At 51.1% G+C, this 17,505-nt stretch overlaps 5 protein-coding genes across 5 annotated transcripts; 1 reads left to right on the forward strand and 4 right to left on the reverse strand.

The window, feature by feature from the left end:
* Positions 1-1,044: 1,044 nt before the first annotated feature.
* Positions 1,045-5,833, reverse strand: AKAW2_10376A (pleiotropic drug resistance family ABC transporter; the record flags this gene model as incomplete). Its single annotated transcript, XM_041686501.1, has 4 exons — positions 1,045-2,555; positions 2,609-2,921; positions 2,976-3,905; positions 3,968-5,833. 4 exons carry the CDS (start codon positions 5,831-5,833, stop codon positions 1,045-1,047), a joined length of 4,620 nt encoding a protein of 1,539 aa, XP_041537096.1.
* Positions 5,834-8,311: 2,478 nt separating this feature from the next.
* AKAW2_10377A (clathrin-mediated endocytosis regulator UBX3) lies at positions 8,312-9,920 on the reverse strand (the record flags this gene model as incomplete). Its single annotated transcript, XM_041686512.1, has 2 exons — positions 8,312-9,721; positions 9,786-9,920. The coding sequence occupies 2 exons, from the start codon at positions 9,918-9,920 to the stop codon at positions 8,312-8,314; spliced, it is 1,545 nt and encodes a 514-aa protein (XP_041537097.1).
* Positions 9,921-10,714: 794 nt separating this feature from the next.
* Positions 10,715-13,279, forward strand: PAN3 (PAN-complex poly(A)-binding subunit PAN3; the record flags this gene model as incomplete). Its single annotated transcript, XM_041686523.1, has 9 exons — positions 10,715-10,790; positions 10,910-10,975; positions 11,052-11,106; positions 11,174-11,337; positions 11,388-11,494; positions 11,601-11,792; positions 11,843-11,987; positions 12,041-12,196; positions 12,246-13,279. 9 exons carry the CDS (start codon positions 10,715-10,717, stop codon positions 13,277-13,279), a joined length of 1,995 nt encoding a protein of 664 aa, XP_041537098.1.
* Positions 13,280-14,495: 1,216 nt separating this feature from the next.
* Positions 14,496-15,341, reverse strand: AKAW2_10379A (fasciclin domain-containing protein; the record flags this gene model as incomplete). Its single annotated transcript, XM_041686534.1, has 1 exon — positions 14,496-15,341. One exon carries the CDS (start codon positions 15,339-15,341, stop codon positions 14,496-14,498), a length of 846 nt encoding a protein of 281 aa, XP_041537099.1.
* Positions 15,342-16,022: 681 nt separating this feature from the next.
* On the reverse strand, positions 16,023-16,538 carry LSM7 (putative small nuclear ribonucleoprotein (LSM7); the record flags this gene model as incomplete). The annotated part of the gene is made up of 3 exons (XM_041686546.1): positions 16,023-16,150; positions 16,202-16,273; positions 16,328-16,538. The coding sequence occupies 3 exons, from the start codon at positions 16,536-16,538 to the stop codon at positions 16,023-16,025; spliced, it is 411 nt and encodes a 136-aa protein (XP_041537100.1).
* Positions 16,539-17,505: the final 967 nt, after the last annotated feature.

The raw sequence follows: 17,505 nt of genomic DNA on the forward strand, positions 1-17,505 counted from the left end.
CCACATGCAATAACCACCCCCTCAGAAAGGTTGTCTAGCACATGCACAACTATATATCATTATACAAGGATCTAAGTAACTATGGTCCCGCACAAATCAGAAAAGAATATACCATAGCCATATCAATACACAATTCTTCCACACCCCCCGAATACTTTTTCGGGTATCATATAGTCTCTTAGCCTACAAGATCATGGGGTCGGAAACCCCTCTTTTTTTCTTTACCCTTTTCCCATTTTCTCCAAAGTGGGGTAGGGTTCTGACTAAATTTGAATACCCATATTCTGGATATTTAAATGGGCGGTCTCGTAAACATGATTTTTGTGTAACTCTACAATCAGTAGATGATATGATAACATGATAGTGGATGATATATATTTATTCTGTATAAATTCTGTATGAGAATGGAGCACCTCATACTGACAAATAACTAGGTGAAGGTGAGTGAGTCAGGGTTTGGTTATGGCGCGTGTTTCTTGGTCTTACGTATTACTAGCAGCGGAGTGGGGCGGGGCGGGGTGGAAGGAAGGGTAAGGATGATTGATGGGTTAAGGTATTTTTGTACTACGTTGAGGGGAAGGGTGCTTGTCAGATGAGATGAGGTTGAGTGGTCATTGCTGGCTGCTAGAGGGGTCTGTGTGGGGGGAGGGGGGGTATGTTTTGGTAGGATGACTCTCTATTTAGGAATGTGTACAGTATCATATTGTGGAAGGGTTGAGTTTGATAATCTGAGCGAGTATGGAGTTGTTTGTTGTATCTATTATTCGATCTAATATGCCATATACATCTGTAGTGTTTTGAAAAAAGTAGTGGAGACAATAAGGGTGAGGTGAGTGAAATATTGTATCATGGGTAAGAGATGATGATAACGAAAATCTAGCAAACGCTTATAAGCAAAACATGTCGAAGTATCCATCTCACGTAGGATCTAACAGGCATTATGTCCAATATACATGATAGTGTTACCAAGAACAAAGAATTTATGTTCACGAAAAGAAAAGGATGAGAGCAAGAAGGGAGAGGAAAAAAAAGAGATTCACACTTTTATGCCTTGGTCCGCTGGCCCTTGGGCACACGAGCGAGCCAGTAAATGAACACGGCAGCGAAGATGTTGAACGCAATGTAGACCCACATCAGGCCGAAATTGCGCCATGCGTCGCTGAAATAGCTGTTCACTTGGGCCAGATAGGTGTCTGTGCTGGAGATCGTACAGAAGGAACAGTCGGAGGTGGCATTCGGGTTCTCGAGGTAGCCGCCGTAGCTGCTGATATAGTTGGACATGTAGCTCTGGCAGGTGGTGTCAGGAGGAGGGCTGAAGTGAAGGTATTCAACAGCTTCGCAGGTAGCAGTCGTGCCTGACACACCGGTAGCTAACATGCCTGATACCAGGTACGTGAATGGCGAGACACGGTACATGAAGATCCAGAAGCCTGGGAGCTGGGAAGGTGTGGCAAGGACACCACAGAAGATCAGGCACAGGGAGAAGAGCAAGTTGGCAATGTTACCACCGGTTTCAGCGAGTTCAATACCAGCAATGATCATATGCGCGAATGTGGAGGTGAACAGGAGGAAGGACAGGATCAGCAGGAACATCAAAGCTCCACGCTCGTGGACGGCGTTGGTGGGCTCAGCATTCTGGTACAGACCAATGGGGTAGTACCAGCATACAAAGATAATGACACTCATGAGCGCGTTCCATGGAAGCTCGACGATGATGTTAGCGGCCATGAAAGCCTTCCACGAGTAGGCCTTAGAGGGTCTCTCACGAGCCTCGTATAGCGAACGCTGGGTACAGAAGTTGGGAAGAATTTGCTGAACAAGGTTACCAAAGATGGTCATCAGCATGAAAATACTGAACATCTGGTTCTGGAGACCCTGAGCACTGTTCTTCGCCTTGAAGAAGGAGAAACCGATGTAGAGCGATGTCAGGACGCAAAGCGCGATCTTCGAGTAGATGTAGACAGGAGTTCTCCAGTACTGCGAGAAAACACGAGTCAAACACTCCCACAATTGAACAGAGAAGGGTGCAGCGAATTCGTTGAGCTCGCCAGGGTCCTGCTTGCTAGTATCGACCGGCTTTTGCGAGAGAGTAGACTTCAGCTCAGCAAGGTGATCAAGTACCCCCTGACGTTCGGGGCTTTCGCGCCAGACAGCGGGCCAGTCAATACCACTATGCGATCCAGGAGCAGCACCAATGACCTCAAGCATCCATTCAGCTGGGTTGGCTTCAGTAGGCAGTTTGGGAGCACCATTCCGTTCGAAGTAGCTAGCAAGAGTCGACGACTTGTCACCGATTTCGCCAAAGTAAACGGTCTTACCACCCTTAGCGAGGAACAACAAGCGATCGAAACGCTGGAAGAGCATGGCGGAGGGCTGGTGGATCGTGCACAGGATGGCCTGACCATGCTTGGTCAGGGTATCGATGAGATCGAGAATGGACCAGGAGGTTTGACTGTCAAGACCGGATGTGGGCTCATCAAGGAACAAAAGTAGTTGCGGCTTCGCTGCCAATTCAACACCGATAGTAAGACGCTTGCGCTGCTCGACGTTCAGACCTAGAATGGATTAGTTTTGTAGCACACTAGCAGGGTTTGTGGGGATCAATTACCTTCACCAGGAACACCGACAACAGCATCGGCATATGCTTCCATACCAAGCAACTTGATGACTTCTTCAACGTAATCGAGCTTTTCTTGACGACTGACATGGGCGGGTTGACGGAGAATGGCGCTGAAGCGCAGAGCCTCCCGGACGGTGGTAGTGTGAAGATGAAGATCTTGTTGCTGAACATAACCAGTCTTGCGCTGGAAGGATTGATCCCGAGGGCGACCGTCAACCAACATCTCACCAGTTACAACACCCATTGTCACACGGGTTGCGAGCACGTCCAGAAGAGTAGTTTTACCAGCACCAGAAACACCCTGCAAGTTTAGTTAGTCTCGATAGTACGTTGATGAACCGGTTGGAAGGCTTACCATAAGAGCAGTACAGGTTCCAGGCTTGACCCAGCCATCAACATGGTCCAAAATGCGCCGGGGCTCGCCCTTGATCTTGATGTCGTAGCACACGTCCTGCCAGTGGAAAATGGCCTCTTGCCTCTGAATAGCAGCGCTCGACTGGCCATTAGACCCATCAGTCTTCTCGTCTGCGGCGACGTGATGGGCCGTTTCAACATCGTCGAGCGAAGGTGGAGCTTGACCACGGCGGAACAGCAACACTTCACCCTTGGACTTGGCTTCCGAGATGAACTCGGTGGCAAGCAGATAGGTAGTCATGAAGAAGATCATGAAGGCGAACATGATACCCAAGTTCCTCCACTTGTGGCTGTCATAGTACTGGAAACTCTTGTGAAGGTAGTCATCACCCTGGACGTACTTGGATCCAGCAACAGCGCCAACCGTGGAACAGATCTGGTACTCGATCGAAGCACCCGAGTAATTTGGAATCAGCTCCGATTCAGAGCAAAGGAATTGGCGATGATGAAATTCGTTAACCATCAAGCTCTCGAATCCGTAGGCAATGGGGTTGATGTAGTTCATCCATCTCGACCAGCCAAGCATGTATCTCGTAGGAATGGTGAATCCAGTGTAGATGACCAGACCCAAGATGAGGATGGCAGCGGGCACCAGAGCCTGGGAAAGAGTGCGAGAAGAGGCAGCGATAGTTCGGAAAAGCATGGACATGGTCAAGGTCGTCACGAAGGAAAACAACAGGAAGACGAAGAATGCGCCTGGTTCGCGACGAAGACCAGTCATGAAATATAGAGTAATGTTGAAGATGATGGCATTTCCAACTTTGTAAGGCATGTCACAAAGCATTGATGCGATGGCTTCGGCGAATGGGTGATACATGGCGTAGCGGGCTTGTTTTTCGACAATCGGACGTTGAGCATACAGGGTCAAGATCTATCATCGCGGTTAGTCTGTTTGATTAAGTATGCGAAGTTGGAGGAGGTTGCTGAGCTCACCTCAAGAGCACTGGAGAAGGCGTTGAGCAAGACGGCGAAGAAGAGAAGAGCACCACGGGAATAGAAACTAGAGGTCACCGGTTGCAAATTGTAGAAGACACTTCCAATGATCAAGGCCATGATGAAGTTTCCGACCAACTGGGAGATGGTCAAACTGGCATCACCTTGTAGTCGCTGGAATCCTCGAATCAAGCAGAGCTTGACCTGTTCGTAAAGAGAAATGGTGTAGGGAGACTTGACGCGCTGGTTCTTCGATTGCATGGCCTTGCGAGATTCAATAAACTTGCCAAGCGACTCTCCACCAATTGCAAATTCTTGATTGTACTCAGCAATTTGTCTCTTCAGCCTACTGTAGGCCTCACTGCTCTTCCAGGCGGCGGCAAACTCGTCAGGGGTGCGTGGAACCTTGCCTTCGTAACCCGGCTTCACAATGCGCTCAGCAGGGCTGGTCAGGGAGGTCAGGAAATCAGCGGTGGTCTGACGCTCAGGGCATTCGAATCCCATGTTGGTGAAGAATTCCTTGGCTTCATCGGTAGGACCGAAGTAGATCTGTCTGCCCTCATACAACACAGTCACCTTGTCGAAGACATCATAAGCACTCTGGGAGGCTTGGTAAATGGCCACAGCCACTGTGGCACCAGCGTACTTGGTCATCAGATTCAAAGTCTTGCAGAATTCGAGTGCGTTCGCACTATCCAAACCACGAGTACTGTTATCCCAGCACTGTAGAGGGCTTCCACAAAGAGTAGCTTCAGCGATACTGACACGCTTGCGCTCACCACCACTCACACCACGGACGAAATCGTTACCGACACGGGTGTTGATGGTATGCGAAAGACCAAGCATAGCCATCACAGCATCACGCATATGAGTAGCATACTGCTCCTTCGAGACTCCGGGGAAACGGTTCCGTGGGCAGCGAGAAAGGGCAGCAAATTTGAGGGTGTCGCCGACAGTCAGTTGAGGAAAGTGGACATCGGTTTCCGCGGTATAGATAGCTTCGCCCTTGAACTGCTTCCGCATCTGCTTGGCCGAGATACCCTGGTAATTCAATTCAGACTGCTTGTCCATGTAGATACCGTTCATCTCACCCGCAAGGGTCTTCAAGAAGGTAGAGCATCCACTACCAGGACGACCGAGGACCACCAGCATTTCACCACTCCTGACAAGACCATCGAAGTCGCGGAGGATCTGGATCTTCTGCTTCCCAGTACCCGTCAGCTTGCGCATAAGGGCACCAACCTGCAACACGGAGTTGAAAACATCCTTTTGGTAATCTGTAGGACTACCGAAACCATGGATACTGAGGTTCTGGAAGGAGACACCCGCCTCACGCTTGGGATAGCGTTCCGGATCGCGAGACGAAAGCGCCAACAAATTCTTCATCCAGTGCCTTGCCTTGAAGTTGGGGCTGTGCGGGTTCAGCGTGGAGTCGTCCTTCACCTCCAGAAACGAGTTCTCCGCGTTGTTGCTGACAGAAAACCGTGTCGATTGACGAGTCAATTGCTGTGCAAGTCGAGTGACCTCCTCTTCGGCAGCTTTTTCCTCTTCATCTTCATCGGCGTCTTCGCTGCTGTAATCGCGTTTCTCCATGGCGGTTTCAGCAGTGCTCAAGGTGCTTCCGTCCATACCCCAGGCAGTTCCCTTCTTCTCGGATCTGCCAGATTCTGGGGAGAGACTTGTGTGACGCTCTTCATGATGGGTCGTGTACACTGTGTGCTCCTCGCGAACCAAGTGCTCAGTTCCTTCGTTCACGGCAGCAGCTCTCTCGGCTTGAGCGCCTTCATTCTCGTTCTCATGGCCGCCGTGGGATTCCACCGAACGGCCGGGATTAAAATTAGGATTTATAGTGCCTAGAAGCGACATGGTGATTAGATATGGAGACACGCAGTCTCAGACTGAGCCGGTCAACGAGAAGATGCCAGTAGCATAGGAGAAGAGTATGAGGAGAGAGAAAAAGAAGGAGGTGTGGAGAAAAGACGATTAGGAGAGATATTCAGAATTATAAGAATAGATGTCAGGAATATCAAGAAAGATGAAGGGGGGAAATATCCTCCGTGGAGGCGAGTGAAAGAGTGACAGGTGAGAGTGAGGGGGAGGAAATAATTGATAGATAGCAGCAGTAGAGAAATAAGTGGCAGCCGCTAAGCATAAAAAGTATCCAGTACCTGGAGCTACTAGAAAACGGCCCCCTCCAAAAGACGTGTGCCCCGTAATACACTGAACGCTCTTAAATTGTAAGTCGCAAAGTAATATCTGCGAATAATGAAAGAGGAAAGAGGGCGACAGAAAAACCTTGGGTAGCGGGTCTTAGAGGTCTGGGCTTCACCCCCCGTTTTTAGTGTTAGGCAGCGCAGAATGGCGACTTGAGACGGAAAGTTTTGAGAAGAGGCTTCTGGACGAATCGGGGCCAGGAACGAGAGGTTATCCGGGCGGATCCCAGGATTGACTGCGCCGGTGGTGGGCCTTGTTCTCGGTACCTTCAGGCAGGCCTCTCCGTGCGTATTTCCTCCGGCAGCAATACGACAATACGCCGATTACGCCAGGCTAAACGAGGCCCTCGAAGCACTACACTAGAGTTTCTGGTGGTCCCGGAGATACCCACCCCAATACCCCTGTTAGCTACTAATTCCGATGTTACTATGATCTGGGGACGGAAATTATTGAGCTCCCGCGATCTATCTATATCATCTGTCTCTAGTCCTGACGTTGGTAACGGTCACTGGCCATGGTGATAAATAGTTCCTGACGGTTTGCTACAGATATCTCAATCATCACAATGCTTGAATTTTAGCTGCTTTACTTTTTTATCTCTTCTTACACCGCCATGAAGGACATTGTGTAGTGTAGTACTTTAACAATATCAAGTATGCTTCAGGCAATATTTAGGCATGATGATTGCATGCATGAAGATAAGTGATAAATACTAGTCACATGTCGCTCATGTCACACAATCTCTTGTTAGGAACTCGGAAAATTTTCCTGAGAAACCCTCCAAGAAAGTAAAAAGAAACAAGCCTGCACATAGACCTATCGATAAGCTTACGCTACGTAGCAACGAACAACAATTCTGAATCATCAAATAAGGAGTCGGATCCTTCGCACAATAGTTAAATCGCTAATAAGCAAATCCAGTTTTCCAGACTTCCAAGTGTGCGAATTTTCCCTAAAACGTGGCGAAAACGAGGTTCGGGGCTGAGCGGCCATTGTCCCAAACAGGAATGGCAGCTTCTGGGTGGGGCGGAGTGGGGCGGGACTCCAGCCTTCCGAGGCCCGGCCATTTAGTCTCTAATTGCCCCCTTTACGGTACCGTATCGGAGACCTCACGATCCGATGTTGCGGTACAGATCCTTATGCACCATTTTCTATATTAATGACTCAGCTATGCTCCAGCATGAGCAGCTTAATGCACGATTTGAAGTTATAGATATGCAGCCTGAAGGTAGCTAGCTAGCTTATTTACAGACTCGAGATTAGAGCGGCTCTGTGTCATGAGTTCACTCCACATATGATCGCTGCTGGGAGGGCTGAATATGTGGCACCTGTGGTTCTAGGTTGACAGCAGGCTATGTATCAACTATGTGGATATTCTTCACACATCCCTGTGCGCCTACCTTCATTGTAGAGCGCACCGACTCATCTCCAGACTCGAGTCCAAGCTCCAGATTATTTCCAATCACCGCTCAACACGGTGAGATTCCTTACTTAATATGCCCAATATATGAAGGAATACGTAGGTGCTCCTCCCTGCCTAATATTTCCGAGCATCATCACTGGCCGGAATGCCCTTTTCGGGAACCGCGGGGTCCTGACTTCGCGCCCTTCGGGTGTTGTGTCACTCCGAATTCAATATAAAGTTATAAGTGGGGTAAAGTTAAGACCACGGCAGGATCAGCATGCAGCCCCGACAATGATAACAATGTGACTCATACGAGCTCATCATGTCTCATAGTTACACACAGCTAGCATTACTAATTGGCAGAGTAAAAAAATGAGGCTAACGCATCAGCATCGGTCTGCCTTCGGATGGCCAAGATCCCGTGCTGTCGGGCCTCCCCGGCGAGAACCAACCGCACATGACCACACTCACTACTCGAAGTATCTTCTACAAGAAATTGAGTTTGGGGACCACTCCCGCGCACAGAGGCTCTTTCTGCAGGGTGGCATAGCGTCACTGGGGCCGTTGGCACCTTGTTGTTCCGTGTCATTATCGTGATCTTTGTTATTACATACTAAAATAGTCAAAGTGCTGGAAAGTATCTGCAAATCACCCGGACAGCTCCATTCTTGCGCCATGCAGCCAGGATGCGAAAACAATACAGTTACAACCGTGAGTCGAAAAGCTTATGCCTCATCTTCTGACTCCTCGTCGCTGCCGTCATCGATCGGTTCGACTAGAAGGTTCCCTCCTCGGCCGATCTTGTCCCGCACTGATCCCCCAGCTTCCACTTCGTAGACCACCCGCGGCATGGGTGAAACCAGCCGGAACCCATACTGGTGTTCGAAGCCCTCCGGCTTCACTGCTTCTGCAGCCTTTTCTGTTGGCTCCTTCAGGATATCGTAACATTCAACAAAAGCGTAGAGCTCGTCAAGCGACGCGTCAGGCGCAAACTTGCGGATGACACGCTCGCCAGAAGGCAGTCGGATACTGATGCGTACAGCGTCCTTGACGTCCGGTCCAGGCTCCTCCGGAATGGTTTGTGCCCGCCATTGCTTCCATTGCTGAAGATCCTGTATGCGCTTCTCCTCGGCCGCTTGACGTTCGGCCGCCTCTTGTTCTTCCCTCTGTCGGGCCGCCTCGGCTTCCCGCCTCTGTCTCGCCCGCTCGCGGTCGATGGCCAGGGAACGCTCGTAGGCGGAGTCCTGCTGTTCACGGAGGCTGCGTGAGGCTTGCTGTTCTGCCCGGGTTGACCGTATGCGCTCGAGAGGCTCCTTGTGCTGCGAAATGGCCGATCGAAGTTTCTCCACAAATTCAGCAGGGGACGTCGTTCCCGATATCCTCGACACAACCGACATCGCATTCGAGGAAACGTTCGGAGTATGGACTAAAGCGGCTGCGAAGGGAAACTTGGTGCAGCGGAGGGAGTTGGCAACCTGATAAGCCTCAGAGTCTTGAACATTCCCTCCCCAGACAAGTAGGTTGTTTTGTGGGTCATTCACAAAGTCGGTCACTTCGCGAGACAGAAGTGTGTCTCGGACCCAGCCATTCGTATCATCATGCTCAGGGGCAAGAAGTACGACTAGGAGGAACTTGAGGTCCCGGTGGGCTTTCTCCAATGCCATGTTATATCCGTTCTCGAGGAAACTGATCGAGTTGGTGCCATATTCTTCCTCGAATTCCCGGATGAACCGGGCGGCCGTGTCTTTGGGACCCAAGGGCCGGCGACCGTTAGTATTTCTCCGGGAGCCTTGAAGAGCAGGATTCGCCGTCGTGTTAAAGAGGCGCGGAAGAAAGGGAAACAAGGCACCGAATAGGCGGAAGGAGCTGTAGAGTAGTCGATAGAGGAGGTTGAGCGGAGTAAACAGCAGAGCTAGTATAAAAGGCGGGCGATAGACCGACTGGTCTTCAGGCTGTGTATTTATCCGGGGAGCTGGCTCAGCAGCACGGGGTGTCGGAGTAAACTGCGCAGCAATGTCATCACTCATGAGGTTTTGGGTCTGTCGGGCGGGTCGCGGAGGAGGGGAGTTGAGAGCAGCGCGGGCTTCTTCGACGGGATCCGGCCCTTCGCCGTCAAAGAACTTGGAGATGGCAATCTGGAGGCAGCAAATACTTAGTTCCCAAGGCATCTAGAGGTAGTATATCGTCACCCGGGCTTACCTGCACGTTCCATTGTGAGCGGCGCAACAAAGGAATGGCTTCCGAATGTTCCTGACCGGTGACCGCAGTATACGTCTCGAGAGCGGACCTCTCGCTGTCGGAGAGTTGGGATATATCAAGCCCGGAGGTGGACATGGTCAATTGATGATCTCATCCATGAAATGAATGGTTGGAAGAGGAGCAGCGAGGCCAGGGAAACTGGCGTGAGTGACGAGGTATAGGTGAGCCGCGGGGAGTCGTGTGCGTCAGAATAGCCTAGTTATTGAGGATAAAGAGAGGGAGCTAAAAACAGAAGAAGTAGCGAGCTCCTAAAGAATGCTCAGGACATGCAGAATACCGCCACAGATGCAAATCGGGCTGTAGTTAGGGAAGATGGTAGGGAGGGGAAGTCGTGGGGAATGAACGATAGTACTAGCTGGCCTCAGAAGGACAGCTCCGTCATGGCCGGTGGGAGCCACGCTAGACGCGCGCTTGACGCACGAGTGGTCCGTGCACGGGACGGAAGTTCGACGCACTCCCGTCCAAGTTCCCCCTCCCACTCCCTCCCCCCCGCGCCGCCCTTGGTTCGGATGCTGCCTTGCGGTCTTACTGCCTTGTCACCATCCATGGCATGAGATCTTCGTCCGTTCCTGTCTCCGGACGTTTATTCTCAATTGTTTTGGCTGTTCCCCCACCGTCTGACGCTCGAAAGGGCGCCCAATCTCGCCATCCCAGCCGTCCTTGGCTGTTGCGGAACATTTACCCTGCCATCAGTGAAACATCGCCTCGACAACGTCTCCGAGGGCATCTCGGATTGTCGAGCTAGTTTACGGGTCTTCTCCATAGAGGAATGTGGTTTCCTCTCGATATCTTAGGTCGCCCGATATTCCTTGACTCAATGGACATACCTGTCCGTTGATCCGCGCCCAACTGTGGATAACGAACTTATCATGGCTACCACGGGAAAGTCTGCAACGCTGGAAGACGCCCGTCGTGGTACGGGGTCTCCGAAGATGAAGGGACGAGGTTAGTTGGACTATGATTCAAATGTCGGCTTCGGGCAACGGACTATGATTCAATGCTCCCGTCGGCCTTTGCTTCTTTCGGCGGCATCAGCTAACATAGTCGTCATCCTGACCTTACAGAGAACGCCAAAGATACGCTGTGTCGCAACGTGACCATATATGGCCGATGTCGCTACGAAGATAAAGGTGCTTAGCCATTCCTTGCCTATTGTTCCTCTTCATGCTCGCTAGGATCCGTCTAACCGTCCGATTGCTTGTGAAGGGTGCGCCTTCAATCACGACCCGCATAAAGTGAATTCAGGATATCAATCAGACAGGTTGGCACTTCCGGGAGAGGCGCGCAATGTTGGAGTCAGAGAGGAGGATGACTTACTCATCTTGCAGTAATAAGAAACGTCTGAACGTCGACTCCCCTAGTTTTACCCCATCCATATTGTCGTCGAACGGATCATCGCCCACTTCCCAATCAGCAACCATGAAGAAAATGGCTACGATCTCGCCCAAGGCTGCGAGCGCAGCTCCCTTCCAACCTAGAAGTATATCATCACGTATGCCCTAACGGTTTCCGGGATGCGAAGCGGAATCTGACCACAATCAGGATCCAACTCCAGCACCCCTACTACTCGCCCGGGTACAATGACTCCCGATTGGTCTGTGGCAGAGGTACAAGAATTTGTACCTCAGGGATTTGATACTGCACATATAGTAAGGCTGCCAGATCGAGGTGTCCCACGGAGGTTGACTGCTTCGCATGTCATTTGCTGTGGTCATCCTGCTCGAAGTGTACGTGCTTGCAATGCTAATTGGTTAGGGCTCCCTGCAAGGTAATGGGACTGCCGGTGTTCCCAGCACGAGCGCTTTCGACCCTTTTGTGACCGCCCCGAATCCCCTCTCCGCCGCAAACGCCGTCGGCCCGGTGCAGGCCAATCCTTTCTCGCATGACACTGCTGCAGCGTTGAACGGAGCAGCGTTCTTCGCCAACCAGTCTGGATTCCAGCAGCCAGTAAGCCACTTCTTATCTGTGGTACGGAGCTTATCCTAATCAAGTGTTAGGTCCAATATCACATGTATGCCCCGATTGGGCCTCACAGTCAGAATACGTTAGGCTATCAGCGAAACGTACACGACCTTTTCCTCCCTAATGACCTACGGGAGGAAATGCAGAAGAAGGCAGCAGCCACGCTCCAGACACTGCCAAGTACGTTGCTGACATATGAGTGCGATTTGTTGACGATGCTGACTTGATATCAGATACTCAGCTCCCAGCTCAGGTCGATTACTTCCACTCTCTTGTCCCGCTCGATCTCAACCATCAGAAGAACGCTACCATCTTTGGCTTCCCCAGCTGGGTGTACAAAGCCCAGTCCAGTAAGGACGGAAACTTTTACGCTCTCCGGAGACTCGAGGGTACTGTAATCCTTTCCATGCCATTATCAGGATACTAACTCGTATATAGGTTTCCGGTTGACGAACGAAAAGGCCATCCGCTCCGTGCAAGCTTGGAAGCGTGTCTGCAACGGTAGTGTCGTGACAGTCCACGATGCGTTTACTAGCCGAAGCTTTCAGGACAGCTCCTTGATCTTTGTCACCGACTATCACCCATTGTCGAAGACGCTGGCTGAACAGCACCTTGGCGCCGGAAACCGGTTCCAAGGTCGCCATAACACGCACATCCCGGAACAGGTTCTCTGGGGTTACATGACTCAGATTGCCAATGCTCTGAAAGCGATCCATGCCAGTCAATTGGCTGCCAGGATCATTGACCCAAGCAAGATCCTTTTGACCGGACGGAACCGCATTCGTCTCAACGCCTGCGCCATAATGGATGTGGTTCAATTCGACACTCAGCGATCTCTGGCCGAACTGCAGCGGCAGGATTTGGTCAACTTTGGACAGCTCATCGTCACCCTGGGCGCCAACCAGCCCAATGTAATGCACAACCCTACCAAGGCCATGGAGCACTTCACACGCGCATACACTGCGCAGCTGAAAAACTCGGTCTTCTGGCTGCTGAACGGGCTCCAGAAGGACCAGGAAAGGAATATTGACATTTTTATCACCGGCATCTCATCGACACTGATGTCGACGTTCGACTCCGCCCTTCACCTCGACGACCAATTGACCTCCGACCTGAGTCGCGAACTCGAGAACGGCCGCCTCGTCCGGCTCATGACGAAGCTGAACTTCATCAACGAGCGACCCGAATACGAGCACGATCGTCAATGGTCCGAGAACGGCGAGCGGTACTTCTTGAAGATCTTCCGCGATTACGTCTTCCACCAGGTTGACGCGCAGGGCGATCCAGTCGTCGACCTGGGCCATGTGCTCATGTGCCTGAATAAACTGGACGCAGGCACCGACGAAAAAATCACCTTGATCAGCCGCGACGAGCAGAGTTGCTTCGTGGTCAGCTATAAGGAGCTGAAGAAAGCTCTGGAATCGTCTTTCCAGGCGCTGCTGAAGCCTTCGGCCAGTAGGAGGCTGCATTGAGTAGTCTGACAGGACTTGACACTATGCATCTGCTACATACATATACCGCAATATGGTATGTGATGAGTGTCATGCACTCGGGCTGGCCTATTCTTAAATGTCAGATGGATGGATGGGAGGGTGGATATTCTTGGATTGAAATCATGGTGGAGGGAATATGTTTCCTATGTTCCAGCGAGGATCTGATATGTCTACATTGACTATTTTTACTGCCGATGATACTTATCATTAAAAGCCTACTTCAATATTGATGTGCTGGCTGGACGATGGATCAAGGCAGGTTTATACAGCAGTGACGAAGAAGAATATTAAGACAGATAAGTACGCCATAGTTAGAAATATATGAGATTGAAGTTCACTTGCAGCTTATTCCACTATAGTATCATCAGTGCAGTGTAACAAGCACAATAACACCAAAACACCAAAAGGAAAGACAATTCCCCCGACCACCGTCCCTATCTACAATCAATAAAAGATACAATTACCTCAAACCTCAAAACTAAAGTATCTCCCTCACAAAGCACAATAAATCACTCATCCACCATGACCCAACCAACCCCCCACCCTCTCCCTCACCTCCTCCACCCCCATCAAATACCCACCACCATCCCCCAATTCAATTTCGGCGGCACCAACACCCTCCCCCCACTCAAAACAAACATACTCCCTTCTGCAGTCGACAATTCCCCCGCCTTGACACCCTGATACCCATTTACCCGGAGGAGAAACTGATACACGCCGTGACAGTTCCCATCGATGAAGAGCCTCTCCGCCTTGCCTTCATCATCATCATCATCAATATCAATATCAATATGTGACTGAGATCTGTGTAATACACTCTCCATCCCTATATGAAACACAGATTTATCCCCCAGTGGGAGGGGAAGTATATCACCGTGTCTTGGCATACAGCTGATCCGAGTAGAGCGTCTCGCCCGCCAACCACAATGTGGTATTTACCCCCCTCGGGGGGGAAGAAAAGGAAGGTGAGGGGCTTCGGGGGTGAATGTTGTCGTGAAGGAGGGGTTGGTGGGGAGGAAGGTTAATCCTCTTCTTTTTCCTCCTCCTCCGTCTTCTTCTTCTTCTTCTTGACTGTGTTGTGGTTGTGGTTGTGTTTGGTAGTCATCTTGGATAGTTAGGGCTTTGTTGAAGGTTCTTGCTTTTGCTTCTGCTGGTATCGGTAATGGTATTTGTATCGGAGCTGGTGGTAAGTACCCTATCCAGACCAGTTCTGTACAAAGGAGGGAGTTATAAGTACGGTGTGGGTAGAAGGAGGAGGCATGAGAACCGAGTCGATGTGGTAGAGAACTCCATTGGAGGCGTGTTTATCCAGGGAGATGATGCGGCTGTGGAAGTTGAGCATTAGGTCGCGGGTTAGGATTGGGCGGACGGTGATGCGTTGAGGGAGGGTATGTTCAGTATGTTCAGTGTGGATATAGGTCGGGATGGTGGGAGAATGGACGAGTTTGTCGATGGGATAGGAGCCCTTCACGGCGTGGTAGGTGAGGATGTGGTGGATGCGGGCGTGGGTTTCTTTATTATTGTTGTTGGTATTATGTTCATGGTGATGGTGATGGTGGAGTTTACGAAAGGCTTTGTTGGTAGGAGCGAAGAAGGTGAGGTTGGTCGAGGTGTTGTTGAGGAGGGTTGTTAGGTGATGGTCGTTGCGGATGAAGTGAGCGAGAATGGAAGTATCCGGGTTGGAGAGGATGAGGTCGTAGAGGGTCTTATTGGATGCGGGGTGGCGGAGATATGGGGGTGGAGTGGGATGGCGGAAGGGCGGAGCGAGTTCGGAGACGTGCTGCTGGGCGTAGGGATGGGGTGAATCACTAGGGTTGTTGTAGTTGAGGAAGTTGTTCACGATGGTGGGCCAGATGTCGGTTGTGAGGTCGTCGAGGGCTGTTGCGAGGGTGGTGGTGATGCCATTGATTAGGTCGGAGTCTATGTTGTCGTCGGCGATGGTGATACTATGATCATCTTCGGGGAGGGGATTCTGGTAATAGGGGGAGACGAGGGCGGTGGTGAAGGGCAAGGCCACGAGGGCCCAGAGGGGAATTTTCATTATGGGATGGCCAGATTATGCAAATGGAGAAGATATTGATGGTGTTTTTTGCAGACAAGGCTGCTCGTTGGCATGCGTTGCAGGGATCAGTTAATTTCTATCTAGACGAGGGCAGGCCAGCTGGGCCTAGACCCCTCTGCCGGGCTGAGCCTAATGCTCAGTAACATCATGAAGAGGATACAAATATTATTATGGTGAAACGCACTAACTTTAACATTAGGGTTTACAGCATCATACACGGCAGCACATTGGAGAAATCGACAGGTTGTTCATGACGACAGATGATGATGTCATGACCACACACAGGAGCGGAAAGTAAGCTGATTGTAGGCAGTCAAGTGCCCGCCATTACTATGTAGTATATTCTGGTATTGTGCTATGCATGGCTTCATGCAGGTACAAGTCAACGCTCAGGGCGCACATAATACATTTCATCATCTGCCTTCGTAGGATGTGTATAGTAAGATTCCGTCCACCGTCCGTGGTGGACGGCAACATCAAGATAGACGCAGACCCATCGACCACATCCAGCAGGACGTGAGGCGGATGAGTGCTGCAACCATTGTCGTCAATTGTGCGGGGCAATGCACATGGCTGGTCACTCCAAGGGAACACCGCATCAGGCACCAACAAACCGCCAAGTTGCTCTGATATCGGCCTATCGACCTCCAGAGCACGTGATTACTCTTCGGGTTGCACGAAGGGGTTGGCAATCTCCTCGCTGCCGTCGGCGGGCGAGATCAGGACGATGATGGTGCCACGGGCCACGACGAGTCCCAGCGAGCGAGTGTTCTCGTTACCCTCGTCATCTGGGAGGGTCAGTAGGGAGTAGTAGTGGGGAGATTGTTGCAGGGGCTTACCGCGCATGGATTCCTTAACATCGTCAAGGACCAGGTTCATGAGCTGGTCGTATCCCTTGAGCAGACCAACAACTGGACATGATGATTAGCCAAAGCATTGTACAGTAACAGTAGGGTGGGTCTTACCCTCACGACCGCCATTGAACTTGACGCGCACCTCCTTGTCCATGTACTTGTTCAAATCGAGGATGTTTTCCTTCTTGGGCTTCTCCTGCTGTTGCTGCTGCTGAGCACCGCCACCAGCACCGCCACCTCTATGGGCGCCACGACCGCCAGACCGGTCATAGCCTCCGCCGCGGCCGCGACCACCTCCACGGAACGAGCCTCTTTCGGACATGGCTTGGCTGGGAGGGAGTGTTTAGGTTGGGAGGGGGGAAAGCACTTAGTAGTAGATTATGTGTGAAAGGGTGGGTTTGGTCCAATTAGGAAGGGGAGTGGATTAGATAATGCGGTGTCGGGTAAAGAAAATGAGGGGAAGGAGGGGAAATGCAGAGATGAACCAGCTAGTAGTGAATAGATGGGCCAAACAAGGGAAAACGGAATGGACTGGCCGGCAGCTCCCTGGAAATGGCACACCGGTGTGGACGAAAATGCCAAATTGGGCCCGACGGGAATTTCACGGGGGGCGGAGGAAGACAGTCAGTAGGAAACTCTTGACTATGAGGGATTTTCAGCTGTCGCAGCAATAGCAAAAAGCAGCAGTAGCAGCAGCAGCGCAGCAACAAGCAAAACAAGCGTGAATCACGAGGTTGAGCCAGTCACGGGATCTGTGGACGCTGGGAGGAGATCGGAAAACTCTTTTGAACTTCCTGGCAATTAATGACGGTAACAATACACAACATCTGTCATATTTCTCATCCTGACAGTACCTGACCACCGGCCCGGGTTAGCGCGTATCGTGGGGGGGCTGGAACCCGGCCAGTGTCGGACACACGCGCCCATCACAGCCCGGCCTTTGCTGGTCCAGTTTGATGAAAAGGCTTTTTAGGCAACCATCTTCATCCGATTGATCCTATGAAATGTCTCACACTGGGAAGAAGGAGAAGCTTCCCCATCAGCTACTATGCAAATCCAAACAATGAGTCGTGTATAAAAAAACTAATGGGAGGGTATGAAACCGAAGCTCTCTGATCGACTGGCACCGGCTCAGCACGGGCGGAGCGCGACCCCCGTCCGAAAGGATGAGCTGGTCCAGGCCGGCTTCCGAGCGGCCTCCCAACTGGTGCACAATCACGAAACCCATGACGCCAGCCAAACCGATACCCATTGGATAAGTTCCGGAAGGAAACGGAGCACCAACATCA

Source organism: Aspergillus luchuensis, chromosome 1 (genome assembly GCF_016861625.1).
Source record: "Aspergillus luchuensis IFO 4308 DNA, chromosome 1, nearly complete sequence".
In the NCBI taxonomy this organism is placed as follows: domain Eukaryota; kingdom Fungi; phylum Ascomycota; class Eurotiomycetes; order Eurotiales; family Aspergillaceae; genus Aspergillus; species Aspergillus luchuensis.